General features: G+C 44.0%; 1 protein-coding gene across 2 annotated transcripts in view; it reads left to right on the forward strand.

The window, feature by feature from the left end:
- The window catches only part of CCNK (cyclin K), a 32,184-nt gene extending 22,649 nt beyond the window's left edge, over positions 1-9,535 (forward strand). For both annotated transcript variants that reach the window (XM_063439747.1, XM_063439748.1), the window contains exons 8-11: positions 3,919-4,154; positions 5,947-5,980; positions 8,115-8,183; positions 8,289-9,535. In XM_063439747.1, coding sequence (XP_063295817.1) covers positions 3,919-4,154; positions 5,947-5,980; positions 8,115-8,183; positions 8,289-8,881 — 932 coding nt within the window. In that variant the 3' untranslated portion in view covers positions 8,882-9,535. The remainder of the gene's footprint in view (positions 1-3,918; positions 4,155-5,946; positions 5,981-8,114; positions 8,184-8,288) is intronic.
- The last annotated feature ends 8,708 nt before the right edge of the window (positions 9,536-18,243 follow it).

Raw genomic sequence — 18,243 nt, forward strand, 5'->3', positions numbered from 1 at the left:
CAAACAAGGAACTTGATACGGTGAAATGTGACACCTAAAGTGTCTACAAACATATGAAACTACAAGCATACCTATGAATGGATCAAATTCTCACAAGTAGCATGTAAGAAGCGAATACTAAGGGGGGCGGGGCCTGACCGCAGAGCCAAGAGGAACCAGAAAAAAGCTGCTCCTGCTCCTCTGGACTAATTCCCCTGGTTATAAGTCTACAACTTACCCTAAATCCCTCACAAGAGCACCTAACGGCAGGGCGAAACCGAGGGCTACCCGCCGATACTAAATATGTGGCACAACTCGAAGGAACCAGCGAGGTACACCTCAAGGCCTGCCAGCATGGTAGGCACGGGGGAGACTGCTGCTCCCCTAGCGCCTCCAACAGCTATAAGCAAGAAATTGGGCCCTTACACACACCCCCCACTCCCCCCCCCCCCCCCCCCCCGGACCGGTGGGGGTCATCCCAGTCCCAGGCGGTCCACCCCAGAGGCTGAAGCAGCAGCCACAACCGACCCAAGATGAAACCAATATGGCGGGAACTACAAGCGGGACACCGGGCCCCACGCGAGAGACCGACATCCTGGCGTGGCTAAACGCTACTTTTGCTGCTTTCTGGAAAAAGCTTGAGGACCGACTAAGCACTTCCAATGCTCGGATCTCAGACCCACCCTTGGCACCATCAAGCCGCTCCCGTCCAGACTACTCACCCAGCAAAGCACCACGCGCCAAACAAACATGGCGTCGAAGAAGATGCTCTCTCCGGCGGGCAGGGGCACACACATGGCGGCGCCCGAAAACAATTGCCACTCGGCGCAAGAGAAGGCAAGCTACACCTAGGCACGCAACTACAGAGCGTCCCACTGCGAGAGCCGGGAAGAGCTTGCGCTCCCACACGGGAGGGACCCGCACTACACCGGCAAGTGCGTCGGGAGAAACAGCCTATCCACACCCCAGCAAGCGACCAAGGTTGTACCTGCAATACTCAGACCTGGCGGTCTGGGTGGGTGAGTCCCTAAACGGCATACAAAATCTAGGGAACACCCCTGAAGGCATAGGCTAAAGAGCACTCACTGGAATACGGGGCAGGAGGCATGGGACATACAGCCTCCGGTGGTGGCATACTGTCGACCCCTCCAAGCAGGGACTCACATTACCTCATGATACCTGAACCGATTTAAGAACTGACCCCCTGCCTCCCCAAATTGCCTGACCCTGCCGATTAACAAGCAACTCCACGCTCCTGCCACCCAGGGCCGGTGCTAGGATTTTTAGTTACACAGGCGAAGATGCATTTTGGCGCCCCCAACCCTCATTTAAAAAAAAAAAAAATGCATCTTCACCTGTGTGTCTTTCCTCCCAAGCCACAGGCACACAGGCATAATTTTTCAGTCACACAGTCAGTCATACAGGTACACTGTCATACAAAGACAGAAATAATCATACAGACACATACAGTCAGAGACATACAAGCAGAGATATACATGCATACAGAGACATGCAGGCATATAAAGACATACATGCATACAGTCATACAGACACATACATACATACATACATACATACATACAGGCATACAAAGACATACACACATACAGAGACATACCGTCATACAGACACATACATACAGACAGGCATACAGAAACATACATACAAAGACATTCAGGCACATACATACAGGCATAAAGAAACATACAGAGACATACAGGAATGCAGGCACATACATACATACATGCATACAAAGACATACACACATACAGATACCTGCATGCATACAGAGACATGACGTCATATAGACAGGCATACAGACACATACATGCATACCGTCATACAGATACATACAGACAGGCATACAGAAAAATACATACTCACAGACACACACACACACACTAACTCACACTGACAGACACACACACACACACTAACTCACACTGACAGACACACACACACACACTAACTCACACTGACAGACACACACACACACACTGACAGACTCACACTCACATGCACACACAGTAATTAATTATCTAAATTAAATTTACATTTCCCACCCAGCCTCCCTACCTGGAGTGCTGGCGTGGGTCTTTCATTGGTGGTCCAGTGGGGCTGCTGGGAGGCGTGCGGCTGAAGTGGATTAGGAGGCGGCGAGGGAGCTCTGATCTCTCTGACCGGCTCCCTCGCAGGCTGTTTTCTGATGCCGCGGGAGCCGGAATATGACATCATATTTCGGCTCCCATTCCGGCTCCCGCGGCATCAGCAAAAGGCGCGCGAGGGAGCCGGTCAGAGAGATCAGAGCTCCCTCGCCGCCTCCTAATCCACTGCAGCGCCGCTCCGGGGATCCAGGAGGTGACCAGGCAGGAGGGGAGCACTGTGCCGCCTTATGGACGCGCCGGCCCTGCTGCCACCGGACAGACCAGGGCAGCCAAAGGGGAAGGAATTCCTGAATTAACACAAACTCACAACGAGGACTAACACTGTTAAATATCGTAATTATAATCGATGACTTTGCTCCCTAATTTAAAGAGTTATACCTTGCTTTCTGTGAACAGTTGCTTTCATCTCCTTTTCTCAAGCCTGCTGTCAGGAAACAAAATGCACATATTGCTTCTCAGTTGATTCCCTACAGGCAGATATGATGTCTTGTCGTAGGCTACCACTAGTCTTTATAGCCACCTACATGCATACCTTACTGCCTGTCATGAAAATACCTAGCCTGGAGCAGGGATTATCATATCCTGTCACTGACAGTATAGATTGCACAGCATCAGATTCAGTAAGAGCACCCTGACAGATAAGCGAGACTAGCCTGCAAAAGCCTGTATGTTATTCACTGTTTATATTGAGCTCACTCACTCAGCTAATATAACTAAACGAAATGAACATGCTATGTATATGCCTCAATAATTTAAATTTTGCCTATTAATCTTGTTTCCATCCTAACACATACCAAGCGAGGTCTTCGTTACTTGTCTTATGCCTGCATCTATTTTTTAACTCCTGTGACATCTAATTAGGCAAACACGACTAGCCTGTGTATTAACATACACAAAAAAAAAAAAACTGCCATTTTCTCATGCCATGTATATGCTGCACATTGTTATCACTGTTTGCTTACGCTGTTGTGGCATCGTGAACCTCTGTTTTTGTCTTGTGCACAGACAAAAAAAAAAATCGAACACTAAATTTGTCATTTCTTTTGTGTGATTAAATAAAACTCTATATTTGCATTTTACAAACCGGTGGAAATTAACATATAAAGTTACCCAAATAAAAAGGTCTAAAATCGCTATGTCCCTAAGGGGCCACTTGTCTCCTGATCCTGGTCAGAAGAATGGTCTTGAACCTCAGTCTTTTAAGTAGAAAAGACTAGATAATATGTTGGAGCAAGTCTAAGCATGGCGTTCTTTGTGTCTATCCAATATGTGTGGTAAAGGTATAAGCAAAGTTCACTTGACGCATTTTTGTCTATGAAGACTCTAAGAGCTCTTGCAGTTGGTCTGTGATGCAATTTGTGTTCCTCATACAGCATGATTCAGTTTTTTTTTTTGTTTGTTTTTTTTGTTTACGATTTCAGACGTGCCATGGGTTGGGTGTTTAATCCAAGTAGCATTCTGCCAGGTCAGGTGTAGCGGTGAGGCATTAATATACCGTATTCTCATACTTGCATTACTTGTGGTGACACTGTCAAAAGGGCCTTGTTCAAACAAACTTAGAGTTTTGATTTTTTTTTTTTCAGTGTGACATTAAAAACTTCTTACATGGTGGCGCAATCAAAGGGTGTCATTGTGATATTAGTATAGCACATACATTTAATTGGACATGAAGTCTGTGTATTCAGAATTAATTTAATTTTAAAGCTGTTTAAATGAAACAAATTTGAGTTCAGGTGAATAAGCACGCTCACTTTTTTTTTTTTTTTTTTTGTAGACATATGTCACCAAATTCTTGACCTGTACTCACAAGGCAAACAGCAAATGCCACACCATGGAGCCCAGCAGACCTCTCCACAGGTCCAGGCACAGATTGCCTCTGTGCAGCCTCAGCTATCACAAAATACAGACTCTCCGGCAACTCAACAGAAAGATGTGACACAGACTGCAACGCCGCAACCCAAGAAGCCTTCACCTCAATCAAGCCCTCCCAAACCAGCCAAAAGACCCCTGGTGGGTTTTGATTGTTCCATTTGGTTTTATTAAAGTAATTCTGAGTCTGTTCTACTTAACCAGTGTCTGTCACTGCATGTTTTCAACACTGCATAGTTAGTACTTCTAGGCTCTGGCTTTTTTTTGTTCTGACTAATAAATGTTTGCAGTGATATTTGGTATAGCATGGTGAAAGGTGAGCTTGCTGGAGCTTTTTCACTTGGCAAGAAAAGCCTTTAATATGTTTTGAAAATTACTCTATTGTGTCAGGGTATATTTTAATTTTCAGAGCACGCATATCTATTTTTTGTTTGCTAACACACACAAACTTGTCTCCTCTTTTAGTATGAACATATGTATTGTAAACAATCAGCTTTTACAATTAGCTGGCCACTCATGTTAGAGCCTTCCATGTTTAGGCTGTCGAGGCAAAGTGAAAAGTGACATTCAGCACTTGAGTTGCTTATAGTCTGTGTTTAGACTCAATGTAACAGGCTGAGCTTGTGATCTCTTGCACAATGCAGACTGAAAGAGTAACTAAGTTTGAGCTTTATTCAATTTGAGACATTGGAAAACATTAAAGTTTAACGGTGATCACTCTTACATTGATCAAATCATGCTGCTGTAAACTGCTGCAATTATTTATTTAGCCCCCATGTGCAAAGTGTTTTTTTTTTTTTTTGTGAAAACCTTACAAGTCCACATATGAGACATAGCTTAGCTCTAACTCTAGGCCCAAACCATTTCTAACATTTGAAATCTGACTGACAAAAGTAAAACAGAATACCGCAAAGCTATGACTATATAGTGGATTTGGAGAATGTTTCCAAATCTGCTGTTTTAGCCTCTGTTCTGTATTCATTCTGCTACTATTTAGAGATTTGTGATTGTCCTCCTGCAACAGTTGCTGTAAGCGGGGGGGTAGGCAACCTTAGCACTCCAGATGTTGTGAGCTATATTTCCCCTGATGCTTTCATTATGGCTTTTAGAGCATTATGGGAGATGTAGTTCACAACATCTGGAGTGCCGATGGTTTCCTGCCCTAAGCAAACACTAGCCGTGCTTGACAGTTTATTAACAATGTCACAAACAGAGTTAATCACTAATGCATTAATTGTTGGTAATTAAAAATCTTAGGCCAAATTGTAAACTTTATACTTGGTGTTCACTTTCACACTTTGCATAACCCGGTTTGGGTCACCATTAAGGAGGCTTACAGTGATACCTGTGCTGATTATTCTTGGAAGTGCAAGCATTAGCATTACTGTTCAAGGTCTGAATTGTGTCCATTCTAACTGGGAGTTGCGGTGACCAATCGGAGAGGATGCTGATGTTACATTTAGAGCACCAGTATTTACTCCAAGTAATGCACTGATGGTCTCCACACTTCTTTTGAGGGTGATCCTGTGTTTTTTTGTTTTTTCTCGTTCATGTGCTGCTATAAGCGGCAGCAGGGACATCACTCTCTCTGCAAAGCATCAGACTTATGGCAAAAAAAAAGCAATTGTGCAGCATTTGGGGGTGGATCTGCTTCTCTGTATCTGCATCCAAACCATACAGGCAGTTACATGTTTCTTACATTGTAACTATAATGTACACATGAAAGCATGACTTTTCCACATTCTTCCTGATAAAGCACATGCACACATTAAATTAACCAAGGGTTTTGCTTATTATGGGAGAGATTGGCTGCTTTAGAAAATTAATTTGGGAAACCATTTTAATCGCATGGCTAGCCTGTCCACATAATCTGACTTTTTTGTGTTACTTGCCATACAAGTGTCACTACATCATATCTGTTTTTGTATTTCAGCCTTCTTCTCCAAAAGAAGAGGTGAAGACAATTGGTAAGTACATTTTGTTAAAATAGGTTAAACACTACATTGCAGTTTTTAAAACTATTTAGTAGATAGATGCCCCTAGTAGTTCTTTGGGGTGTAAGTGTTGATGGCAGAAATTACAGTTAAAGGGACACTATATAGGCACCCAGACCACTTCAGCTCATTGAAGTGGGTATGGGTGCATGAGCCCTTAACCCTGAAAAGGTAATTACAGTTTTTAATAAACTGATTATTACCTTTGATAATAACTCCATCTCTAGTGGCTGTCTAGAAGGACTTTTGGTTGCCTAACTGACGCTGGACGTCTTCCTGACATCCATGGTCACCCAAAACCCCATAGGCAAGCATTATACATTCTTTCCTATGGGGGAAATCCCCAATGCAAACACTGCAATTGCCACACATGCACATTAGGTCTCCTTTGCTGCCTGATGTTGGCTGGGGAGGAGCAGAGGCAGAACCCAAACCAGCGCCAAGTGCCATTGGCACTGGATTTAGGTAAATGTCAGAGGGGTTGTGGTAGTTTATCTTCTTTTAAATATCGTCTCCTTCTTTACTGTGCTGGCATTTCTATTTTTCTGGCACTTTATAGTACAGATTTGTAAAGGATATATAACTACTACAACCTCACATTGTGAGATCAGGCACTGCAGTATGTATTGGGTCAAAGATTGACTGACTTATTTCCCCAAAAATACAACCAATATTTCTTACCTTGTTTGTGGTGCTGATACCATTGTTGCAGCCACCCACTTTCCTGTCTGCTTCATCAGCAAGCATGCTGGTATCTTCTCATCCAACCTTCTGTATAAGAAGCATTGGAGATGAGAAGTGCACACAGAGCAAAACACCACGGAAGACCACAACTAGAGATGTGTATAGTGCGGCAATGAAAACATTGCCATCTCTACATTACATTGCAGAACTAAAACTATTGGAACACTACACACAGACAACTTAATCTCAATGAAGTGGTCTGAATGTCTATAGTAGTACTTTGTACAAATCAAGATAGGACAGTTGTACCCTGTTTCCCCGAAAATAAGCCCTAGATTATTGTTTCAGGGGATGGTCATAATATAAGCCCTAGTCGTTAGTTCACTACTCTATGTTCGGTGAAAATTCCCCTAACACAGATTCCTGGGATTCTATTTGCGAGTAAGCTAATCTATGTTCGGGAAAGTTTCCCCGAACGTAGACCAATTCACTAGGGCAGGGGTAGGCAACCTTCGGCTCTACAGATGTTTTGGACTACATCTCCCATAATGCTTTTACAGCCATATTGCTGGCAAAGCATCAAGGGAGATGTAGTCCACAACATCTGTAGAGCCGAAGGTTGCCTACCCCTGCACTAGGGCATGGAATTCCGTGAATCTATGTTCGGGGGAAATTCCCCCGAATGTAGACCTGCTTTGTAGCACATACTTGCAACAGGTTTCCCCACCCCCCCCCCCCCCCAAAAAAAAAAATAAGCCCTAGTACATTTTTCGGGGGAAGGGGAGGTGGGGATTTGTATAAGATTTATTTTCGGGGGAAGGACGTTGGTTAAATAGCATAACCGTTTTTCTGCCCTTGCTCTCCATGAATGCTAAAGTGGGATTGGCCATGAAGTGGTTAAAGGAACACGATTGGGTCAGGAATACAAACCAGTATTTCTCACCCTATAGGTTACTAGCCCCTTCTCGCACCCCTTAAATGGGGTCAAACGTACCTCTACCCCCATGGCTCATCAGAATTGACTCTTTCATCCAATGCTTTCTCTCAGGAAAGCATTGGGAGGTTATTGCGCATGTGCTGCAAGATGGTGCACCAATCAGCATCTCCTCCTAGAGATGCATTGAATTGGTGCCTTTAGTGCCTTTAGTGTCATTTGAATCAATGCATCTATGTATGGAGGCACTGAACATTCCCCATAAAGTCCCGCGTAAGCAGTGTAAACACTGCCTTTTATTTAAATAGACAACTGTATACATGAAAATGCCTGCAAGGGACAGGCTATAGCCTCCAAAACAACTACATTAAGCTGTAGTTGTTCTGGTGATTTATATGACAAGTTTATGTGAAGGCCCCTCTTGTATACTGCTGTATGAGTTATGTTTTGAGGAAAAGTAAACTTAATTCTGTATATTTCAATCTTCAGAACAACCATCCAAACTGCCAAAGATGGACCCGTCTCATCCACCTCTACCCCCAGTCCCACCCCCACCAGGTGAGTGAGTTTAAAATAAATAATTATAATTGGCATATATCATTAGTTAATTGCTGACTGCTAAGATTAATTCCAAGCAATTTTTTGATGCAATTTTCTTTTCAGAGAGAAAGCCTCTGGTTCCAGCAATTGCTGCTAGTGATGGGGAGACAAGTGTTTCAGAGTCTACTGATTTGACAAAGATCCAGATTCCTCCTCCTGCACATCCTGCTCCTGTCCATCAGCCTCCTCCGTTACCGCATCGGCCTCCACCTCCTTCCAGTTATATAACTGGGATGTCTACTACCAATTCATACATGTCTGGAGAAGGGTTTCAGAGTTTACAGTCCATGATGAAGACTGAAGGGCCATCCTATGGGAACTTGCCACCAGCCTATGGTCCCCCAGCTCATATTCCTTATCATCCTCATGTTTATCCACCAAATCCCCCACCCTCAGTTCCCCCACCGCCTTCAACATTCCCCCCACCAAACATCCCACCACCTGCACCTGTATATCCCCCGCCTCCTACTTACAATCCTAATTTCCCACCTCCACGATTGCCCCCAAGTCACCCTCCTCCAGGTATTGGAATACCACCAAGCACTTACCCTCCTCCAGCAGTGCCACCAGGTGGGCAGCCTCCAGTTCCCCCACCAATCCCACCTCCTGGCATGCCACCAGTCGCTGGATTAGGTCGTGCTGCCTGGATGAGATAGCATGGTTTACTGGATCAATCTGATGAACAAGAATTTAAACTGAAAAGGAGATGATAAACACGGTTTAAAATAATGTTGCAAAGGGTCAGAGTTCATGGTCTTTAAAATATGTAGATTCCAAAGTTCTATACTTTTGAAAGTGGTGCAAGTTGTATGTGTAGAAGATCAGAACATGTTTCAGTTCAGTGGGAATGAAAGTTTAAAAAAAAAAGCTTGTTGGGGACACAGGATGGCATTTGGACCTGGGTGGGAAGAAATGGTTCCAGAACATTTGGTGGCTGGGGATCAAGCTGGATATTGATGCAAATTCTGTTATAACAATATGTGCAAAATGTACTGGCATTTGCTATCCTTTCCCTCCCAGGTTAGCTTGGCTTACAACGAAATCCCAATTGATTTCTGCTTTCTATGGAGAACAGGCAAAAGGCCATATTGGCCATAAGAGACCTATCTAACTTGCTCTGTAATGTTGACAATTTTCATGGCCAGTCATATTTAAAAAAAAAAAAAAATGTACTGGCCCATTTTTTTTCTCTTCTAATTGCAGTTTTATTACCGCCTGTATATAATGTTTTTCTAAAATGTAAATTGTCTTAATGTGACACTGGTTGACGTGGAAGGTTGCAAAATCAGAATAAAACCTTTACAAACAGACGAGTGATTGCTTAATATATTTAACTGCAATTTTATTGAATGTACTGTACTCTCAGGTAATTACTGGCGCCCAAATTGTCTCAATGTCTGCTTTTTCTGCTCAGTATAGTGGCGGACAAGTGCCCTGAGAGCACCTTGGGTCTTAAATTGAGCACCATAACCACTTCAGTTCTTTGAGGTAGTCCTGGTCCATGAAGGCTGTATGTCCAGAGTTTTGCTATGCTGTGCTGCATATACAAAGTTTAACTCACTTAGCTGCTGGAGGTGGAACTCTACCTCTGGCGGCATCATTTGGACGTGATTAAACAGCCTAAAACAGTGATGGCGAACCTATGGCACGCCGGGCCCTCTCTGTGGGCACGCGGCAATAGGTTCACCATCAATGCAGAGTAGGCGCCTGCCTGCCCGAAACGGCAGGCGCCTACTCTGCTTCCAGGTCGGGAGGGATCTGTGATGCAGCTTCCCTGTCCTCCCGCGCGATGCTGTGTGGAGCGTTGCCAAGCGTTACCATGGCAACGCTCCACACAGCAATGCGCGGGACGACAGGGGAGCTGACTCACAGATCACTCCCCCTGCAGTGCTTACCACCACCGGACCACCAGGGATGGCTGGGATGGCTGTGCTGTCCCCCCCCCCCCCCCCCCCCCCCCCTTCATAAAAGGTAAGAAGGAGGGAGGGGGGAAAATGACACGCAGTACCCTTACCCCCCCCCCCGCACAGCACCCCTCATACACACACATAGCACCCCCCCACACACGCACCCGCCATGTTGGCACTTTAAGGAAAATAAAGTTGCTGTGTATTGCGGTGTGGGCACTTGGGCTCAAAAAAGTTTGCCATCACTGGCCTAAAAAATAAGATTTCCAGGCTGACTAATGTCACTTCTGTGCATATTCCTATGCACAGCATTGTATTACATTTTCTGTCTCTCAGCCAATGAATGGCCAGTAGCATTGGCTTCTGCAGCTGTGTAGAGGCTGGAGACACATTACTGACTACTGAAGGACCAGTTTAGAGTTGAAAACAGTTGTGAAATGGGGACAGGGCACTGCAGACAACATAACCAAGATGCTTGGAGTAACCCTTTGAGGTAATACTTAACCCTAAGACTGCAACATTGAGATGAAGTTGTTTCGAGAGACGAGAGTAAAGTGAATTTCCCCACACACAATACACCTTTTGTGCGTCTATTAAAGGTTCTTTACTCCCCAAAACAATTTCTTGTATTGTGAAAGTGAAGATTATTAACATTGGCTTCAGGAGAGCATGGACAAACTTGTGTATAGTGGCCTTCTCTTATCGCACCCTCCATTTTGAGCATTTTAATGCATGAGTTTAGGGTTCCTTCACTAGCAACAAGGACCATTCCTGTAGTAGGCCCCAGCTCATTTCTGTAATTGGCATACTTCTAGCTGTACCACTTATGCAATGACTAGATCAAAGCTGGTAGATGAATTTTAACTTTCATAAGTTAATTATGAGAATTTTGGCATTACGTTCATCATAATCAAACATTTGGAGTGGATTTTGCTCTGTGGAGCCTCAGCCCAATAACGAACACTGAAATAATTGTCTCAAGCAGAACTGTATGCAGACTGCACATTAAAGGGTCAGTTAAGTATCAAAACTACTTAAGTTTAATGAAGTTGTTTATGTGCATAAAATATACTAATGCAATCTCAATTCTTTGCTATGTAGGAAGTCAAAATATATCTAGATTTTTTTTCCTGCAGAGATAATCAAACCTTCTTTGACTGTTCATTACACAAACTTCCTACAGCCTCGCTGAAAATTAAAATATCAAAGGACTCCTCTGTTAAAGAAACAATATGACATTAGGAATGCATACCTGTTATTCATAATACTATAGTGGCCTAGTCTATGGTTGGTTCTGAGTGTAGCATGGCAACCTTCCCCACATGGGGATTGGCTGAAACCATCAGGACTGATGATAGAAGCCCGGAAGGCTATGCATGCTGCGGAAGTAAAGGTAGTAAAGGTTTTTTGTTTTTGTTTTCTTGCTCCACCTACGTTTATAGCTTCTAAAATATATAGGGGAATAGTCGTTGAACTTTTATCTACGTGGTCATAATATGTAATACATTTGATTGGGCATTTCTCAATACTAGCAAAGATGTTTTTGCTGGACAAAAAGAGGGGAGTTCAACTTTGTTGCAGAAGCAAATTCTGCACCTAAGAAAAGGTGGGATTTAAACAAATAGGAGGGGTGCGTAACGAATGTACTTGTATGCAATTCTGCACCACTGAGAAATGTATGCTAAAACTTAAAAACAGTTACACTATCAACAGGGTAATAAAGTGGGTAAGCTGTTGGCCTCAAAACTGAAACAAAAATACACCCAGATCAAAATCACATCCATTACTAATTCAGAGGGCTAAAGCTGACACACCATCTAGCATGCTAGACAAATTTGCTGATTATTATGACCACCTCTACAACCTGAAGAGGAACAACAAGGTGGCCCAGCCGGCACAAACTGACATACAAACATTTCTAAAAGTCAGGCACGTCACCCGCAGATCACCCACCCAGTGGCGAAATATTTAGATGCTCCCTTTACCCAAGAAGAAATCCGTAGAGCAATAATGACCATTACATCAGAAGACCTATTCAACAACATTATGCTTGAAGCAAATAGAACACTACCCAAACCGCCCAATAAATGTGACAATTTTCGACCAATCTTCCTGCTAAATGCAGACACTAAATTATTTGCCCAAGTCATAGCTAATCGTATAAGACCGAGGCTGACTTCCTTGGTGTTTCGATAACAAGCTGGTTTTGTCCCGGGCAGACAGGCGGGAGCTAATACCACACGGTTTCTGGATCTCCTTTAGCTGATGAAACGGGAAAGAAGTTCGGGGCTTTTGTTGGCGATAGACTCCGAAAAGGCCTTCGACTGCATACATTGGGGGTATATGACATCAGTTCTTAAAATATTCAGTTTTCCAACAAACTTTCTAAAAGCAACTCTGGCCCTATACACAACACCTTCAGTTTAAATTCTCAATACGGACTTTCTGTTTAAACAATTTTTCCTGACCAATGGCACACGCCAGGGGTGTCCCTGATCACTCCTATTATTTTTCCTTGCACTAGAACCATTGGTTAACCACATCTAACTCCACAACAAGATACACACCACTACTAGAAGAAAAAATAGCACTATTTGCGGATGATTTCCTACTTATACTAACTCACCCAAAAGACTCCCTGATGCATCTGTTAAATACTAGACATGTGCAATTCGTTTCGGTCCGAATATGAATTCGGACGAATTTCAGACATTCGGGGACTTCCGAATGTCCGAATTGCCAAGGTCCCGAAGTTCCGAAATTACCGAATATCCGAAGTGTCAAAGTGCCGAAGTTCCAAAGCACAGTATTGCCTAAGTACTAATATACTTACCCAGTGAAAGAAGAAGAATGTTACATTTTCAACAATTTTAAATAAAAAGTATACAAACATAGCCAGGATTCAGCTGTAAGCATTTGCAACACTTACAACAATCAAGTAACATACATTCATATAAAATGTAAGTTACTTGGCCAGTCAGTGTAATGACAGGAATGAATAAGTAGATAACTCCCTAATTCCCACGGTATTAGGGAGCTATCTACTAAAAGGCTGAAAGACCTAAATTGGTCTTTCAGCCAAATTTACTAATACTAAGTAAAGATTACTTAGTATTAGTAAATTATGCCCCTACACGATATACCGCGAGTAGGGGCATGTCTATTAAACAGTGAGCAGCCTCTGGCTGCTCACTGTAAAAAAAATAAGGTCAAACTAAAGGGGGGACCTATTGCCACCCCCCCGGCCCCCACCCCTGAGCGGCAGGTGGGGGCCCTAATGTAAAATAATGGGAGGGGACCTATTGTCCTCCTCCCGGGCCCCCACCCCTGAGCGGTGGGTGGGGGCCCTAAATCAGAATAAGGTCAAACTAAAAAAATAAGGTCAAACTAAAGGCAGGTGGAGTGGCCCTGAGTGGCAGGTGGGGGCCCTAAAGTAAAATAATGGGGGGGACCTAATGTCCTCCCCCCTGGCCTCCACCCCTGAGCGGTGGGTGGGGGCCCTAAATTATAATAAGGGGGGGACCTAATGTCCTCCCCCCTGGCCCCCACCCCTGAGCGGTGGGTGGGGGCCCTACAGTAAAATAAGGGGGGGACCTAATGTCGTCCTCCCCCCTGGCCTCCACCCCTGAGCGGTGGGTGGGGACCCAAAATACTAATAAGGGGGGGAACCTAATGTCCTTCCCCCTGGCCCCCACCCCTGAGCGGTGGGTGGGGGCCATACAGTAAAATAAGGGGGAGGACCTAATGTCCTCGCCCCTGGCCCCCACCCTGAGCGGCGGGTGGGGGCCCTAAATACTAATAAGGGGGGGGACCTAAGGTCCTCCCCCCTGGCCCCCACCCCTGAGCGGCGGGTGGAGGCCCTAAAAACAATGTCCCCCCCAGGTGACTAGGGGTCGCCAAACCCCTAGTCACCTCTCCCCCCCAATAAAAATTATCCCCCTACCTACCCCCCTCACCCTAAAAATAATAAGGGGGGACCTTTAACTATGTACCTGTAAAAAACAAAAAACTTACCATTCGATATTTTCTTTCTTCTAAAATCTTTTTTCAGCCCCAAAAAAGGCCAAATAAAAAAAACATAACCGACACAATAAAAAAAAAAAAAACGAGCGCAAAAAAAAATAATCCTTCACCCATGGAGGGCTCTGCGCAGAGTGAGCTCTGCAGGGCGGGGGAAGGCTTATAAAGCCTTGCCCCGCCCTGCAATTAGGCTCAGAGCACTCTGATTGGTGGGTTTAAGCCATCCCATCAGAGTGCTCTGACAGGTAAATGAAGAGACTGACAGGTAAGTCTCTACATTTACCTGTCACAGCACTCTGATTGGTTGGTTTGAAATCCACCAATCAGAGTGCTCTGTGTCATTTTACACAGCGTGGGAAAGTTCTTTGGAATTTTCCCACGCTGTGTAATTTGACTCATAACTCTGATTGGTTACTGCCGCTGCTCAGGGGTGGGGTCCATGGGGGAGGACCTTATTTCCCCCCCCCCTTATTAGTATTTAGGGCCCCCACCCGCCGCTGAGGGGTGGGAGCCGGGGGGGGGGACTCAAGGTTCCCCCCCTTATTCAAATTTAGGGCCCCCACCCGCCGCTCATGGGTGGGGGCCAGGGGGAGGACAATAGGTCCCCCCCCCATCATTTTACTTTAGGGCTCCCACCCGCCGCTCAGGGGTGGGGCACTTTTTTTTTTTTTTTAAACAGTGCGCAGTCACAGGCTGCTCACTGTTTAATAGACATGCCCCTACTCGCGGTATAGCAAGTAGGGGCAAAATTTACTAATACTAAGTTTATCAAGTTTACCAATTTAGGTCTTTCAGCCTTTTGGTAGTTAACTCCCTAATACCATGGGAATTAGGGAGTTATCTACCAAGCGGCTGCAAGAGAAGTCCCGAGGTGCAGAAGTGCCGAAGTTGCCGAATTTCCGAAGTGTCGAAGTCTTGACGTGCCGAATTGCCGAAGTCCCGAAATGCGAAAATCCCGAATTTCGGAATGCCGAACCGAACTGAAAATTTTCCCCATGCACATGCCTATTAAATACATATGGCTCGGTGTCATATTACAAAAATAGTATCAGCAAAACACAAGCACTCCCGATCAATCTGTAAAAATCTGCCAAACACTCCCTGTTTGAACAGTTCCCTTTCAACTGGAGTTACAAAACTCTAGCGTACCTGGGAATACACCTTGCAATCACTAAACAAAAATTAATCCAATTTAACCATGCAAAACTAATAACTAAACTATGACAGATGACACAATCCTCAAAATAAAAAATTATTTCATGACTCGGCCGGGTCAGCTCAATTAAAGTGGTGATACTCCCCCTAATGCTGTTCCTTTTCTGCACCTTCCCGGTAGAAATTCCTCAAACTATAGTTGCGAGTTTTCAAAGAGTTATATATGCACATGTATGGAAATGTAGACACCCACGCAAAGCAGCCGCAACACTACAATTCAGACTTCATGAATGCGGCCTGGGAGTCCCAGACGTCAACAAATACTACCTGGCCACTATCCTAGCACGAATAGGCGAACTTCACTGTAAAACAGAATATCCTTTGGGGTACACATTGGAAAACTCATTAGTGACCCCACACTCTATACTTAACCTGCTATTGCTCCTGCCACACCTCCAACCCCCACATATAAAGCCACTGTCAACCACTTAATTTTCACTACAGATATGGCAGAAATAGGCAGGGATGTGTCTGGCTCTAAAAGACCCACTATGGTATGCACCCTTAAAATGTTTACAATATCACACTGAAGATTTGTCAATCAACATTTGATTTACTGTGGGTATTCAGAGAAATGATCAATTGTTAGAGGACTCTGGTCTTTTTTTTTTTTTACACCATTCCCTAGACTACAACAGATATACACGCTATACAATAGAGAGCTTTTCACGTACCTGAGGATCAAACATATGGTGTGCGGGCTTATAGGGCCAAAGTCGCAGCTGGCTTTGGAGGGCAGCTTTGGGCGTATGTGTATAGGTGGAAAACAGTGCAAAAACCCTGTCAGCTTGCTACAAAGGCCTGAAAGATGCCAAAAAAAACATTGAGTTCTCGTACATGATCAAATGGGAGTCGGAACTCCAAAATTAATTTTCCACCAATCAATTGAGATGGGCATTAGTACACACAAAAGATGCCACCAGAGGTATGGACCATTTAGAGGCAGCTTACAAGGTGTGGATGAGACTCTCAAGAGACTCTCACATATATATGCTAACATGACACGAAGATGCTGGAGATACATGTTTTGGTACTGTAAGATACTTCACCCTTTTTTGGCACAGGTTAAAGACATGATCACTACTATGACAGGACAAGATCTACCACTACAGATAGAATCTTACATCTTGCATATATTACCAAAAGTAGTAAATAAAGCAGAAAGATCAGCAATCATACATATATTGATAGCTACAAAAAGTAACATAGCATCCTTTTGGAAAAACAAGCAAGTCCATGGTCCTGGAGAGACTTAATAAGACCAGGGTATATAAGGAAATGGTGCACAGACTGACCAATACAACCCACATTTTGATCAAATATGGACAAATTGGAAATCGGTTATGGAAGCTTTTGGGGAGGGGGTTGAGGATTCATGATTTCCGTGAGTGGCATAAACCCCTCTCAGGGCAAGTCAGGCGGGTAGGACATACTCACCACCTATACAAATGATAGTGGGGAAAGTAGGGTAGCTCGGGCCTGAGCATACAAGATTGTGATGAGACCTTCTGCACAGTGCAATCTATGCTAATTAACATTCCAATGATATAATTTATTTTCCCTCTTCTTTGCATTGTTTTATGTTTTAATGTTTTTAATGAACCTTCATTAAAAGTAACGAGTTGATTAAAATGAGCAATGTTAGGCTAAAACCTCAATAGGTTAAGCCATATGGACAGGTAACGACCACTGGAAGCTCGAACCATGAACAGTAAGACACCGAAGACGTTGCATAATATGTGTCACACCACTATACATGTTGTGAATCTCTATACATAAACCTCAATGTTCATTGTATACCTTACGCGCTGTATCATGGTCACTCAAATTGTTTGTATCACAATAGGTCAACTCTTTGAAAAACGTATAAAGATACAATGAAAAAAAAAAGTCGGATTTAAGGCCTTTAGGAAGGGAGTATTGAAAAACTAGTATGAGTATATTTAACATGTACCTGCATTGTTCAAATGCAGTACAAATGTTCCATTTGATACAATGATTTTTCTGAAGAGGCCAAAGTGTCTTTATAGGTCAAATATATATGCAGTTTACTTTTGTAGTTTTATTTGAATTTTTAAAGGACCACTCTAGGCACCCAGACCACTTCAGCTTAATGAAGTGGTCTGGGTGCCAGGTCCAGCTAGGGTTAACTAATTGTTTTATAAACATAGCAGTTTCAGAGAAACTGCTATGTTTATCAATTAGTTAAGCCTTCCCCCTAATTCTCTAGTGGCTGTCTCACTGACAGCCGCTAGAGGCGCTTGCGTGATTCTCACTGTGAAAATCACAGTGAGAGCACGCAAGCGTCCATAGGAAAGCATTATGAATGCTTTCCTATGTGACCGGCTGAATGCGCGCGCAGCTCTTGCCGCGCGTGCGCATTCAGCCGACGGGGAGGAACGGAGGCGGAGAGGAGGAGGAGAGCTCCCCGCCCAGCGCTGGAAAAAGGTAAGTTTTTACCCCTTTCCCCATTCCAGAGCCGGGCGGGAGGGGGTCCTGAGGGTGGGGGCACCCTCAGGGCACTCTAGTGCCAGGACAACGAGTATGCTTTCCTGGCACTAGAGTGGTCCTTTAATTGTGCGTATATTTTATCACAGTGTGATTTGGTTTTCTTTAATATTCATTAAAGGGACACTATAGTCACCAGAACAACTACAGCTGATTGAATTTGTTCTGGTGAGTAGAATCATTACTTTCAGGCTCTTTGCTGCTCTTTGCTTTTCAGATAAAATTCAGTGTTTACATTACAGCCTAGTGATAACTTCACTGACCACTCCTCAGATGGCTGTTAGATATCCTACCTGGGTCATGGCTGCCTAAAATGCATCCAAACATTCAGTATCTCCTCCCTCTGCATGCAGACACTGAACTTTCCT

Source organism: Pelobates fuscus, chromosome 13 (assembly GCF_036172605.1).
Source record: "Pelobates fuscus isolate aPelFus1 chromosome 13, aPelFus1.pri, whole genome shotgun sequence".
Lineage (NCBI taxonomy): Eukaryota > Metazoa > Chordata > Amphibia > Anura > Pelobatidae > Pelobates > Pelobates fuscus.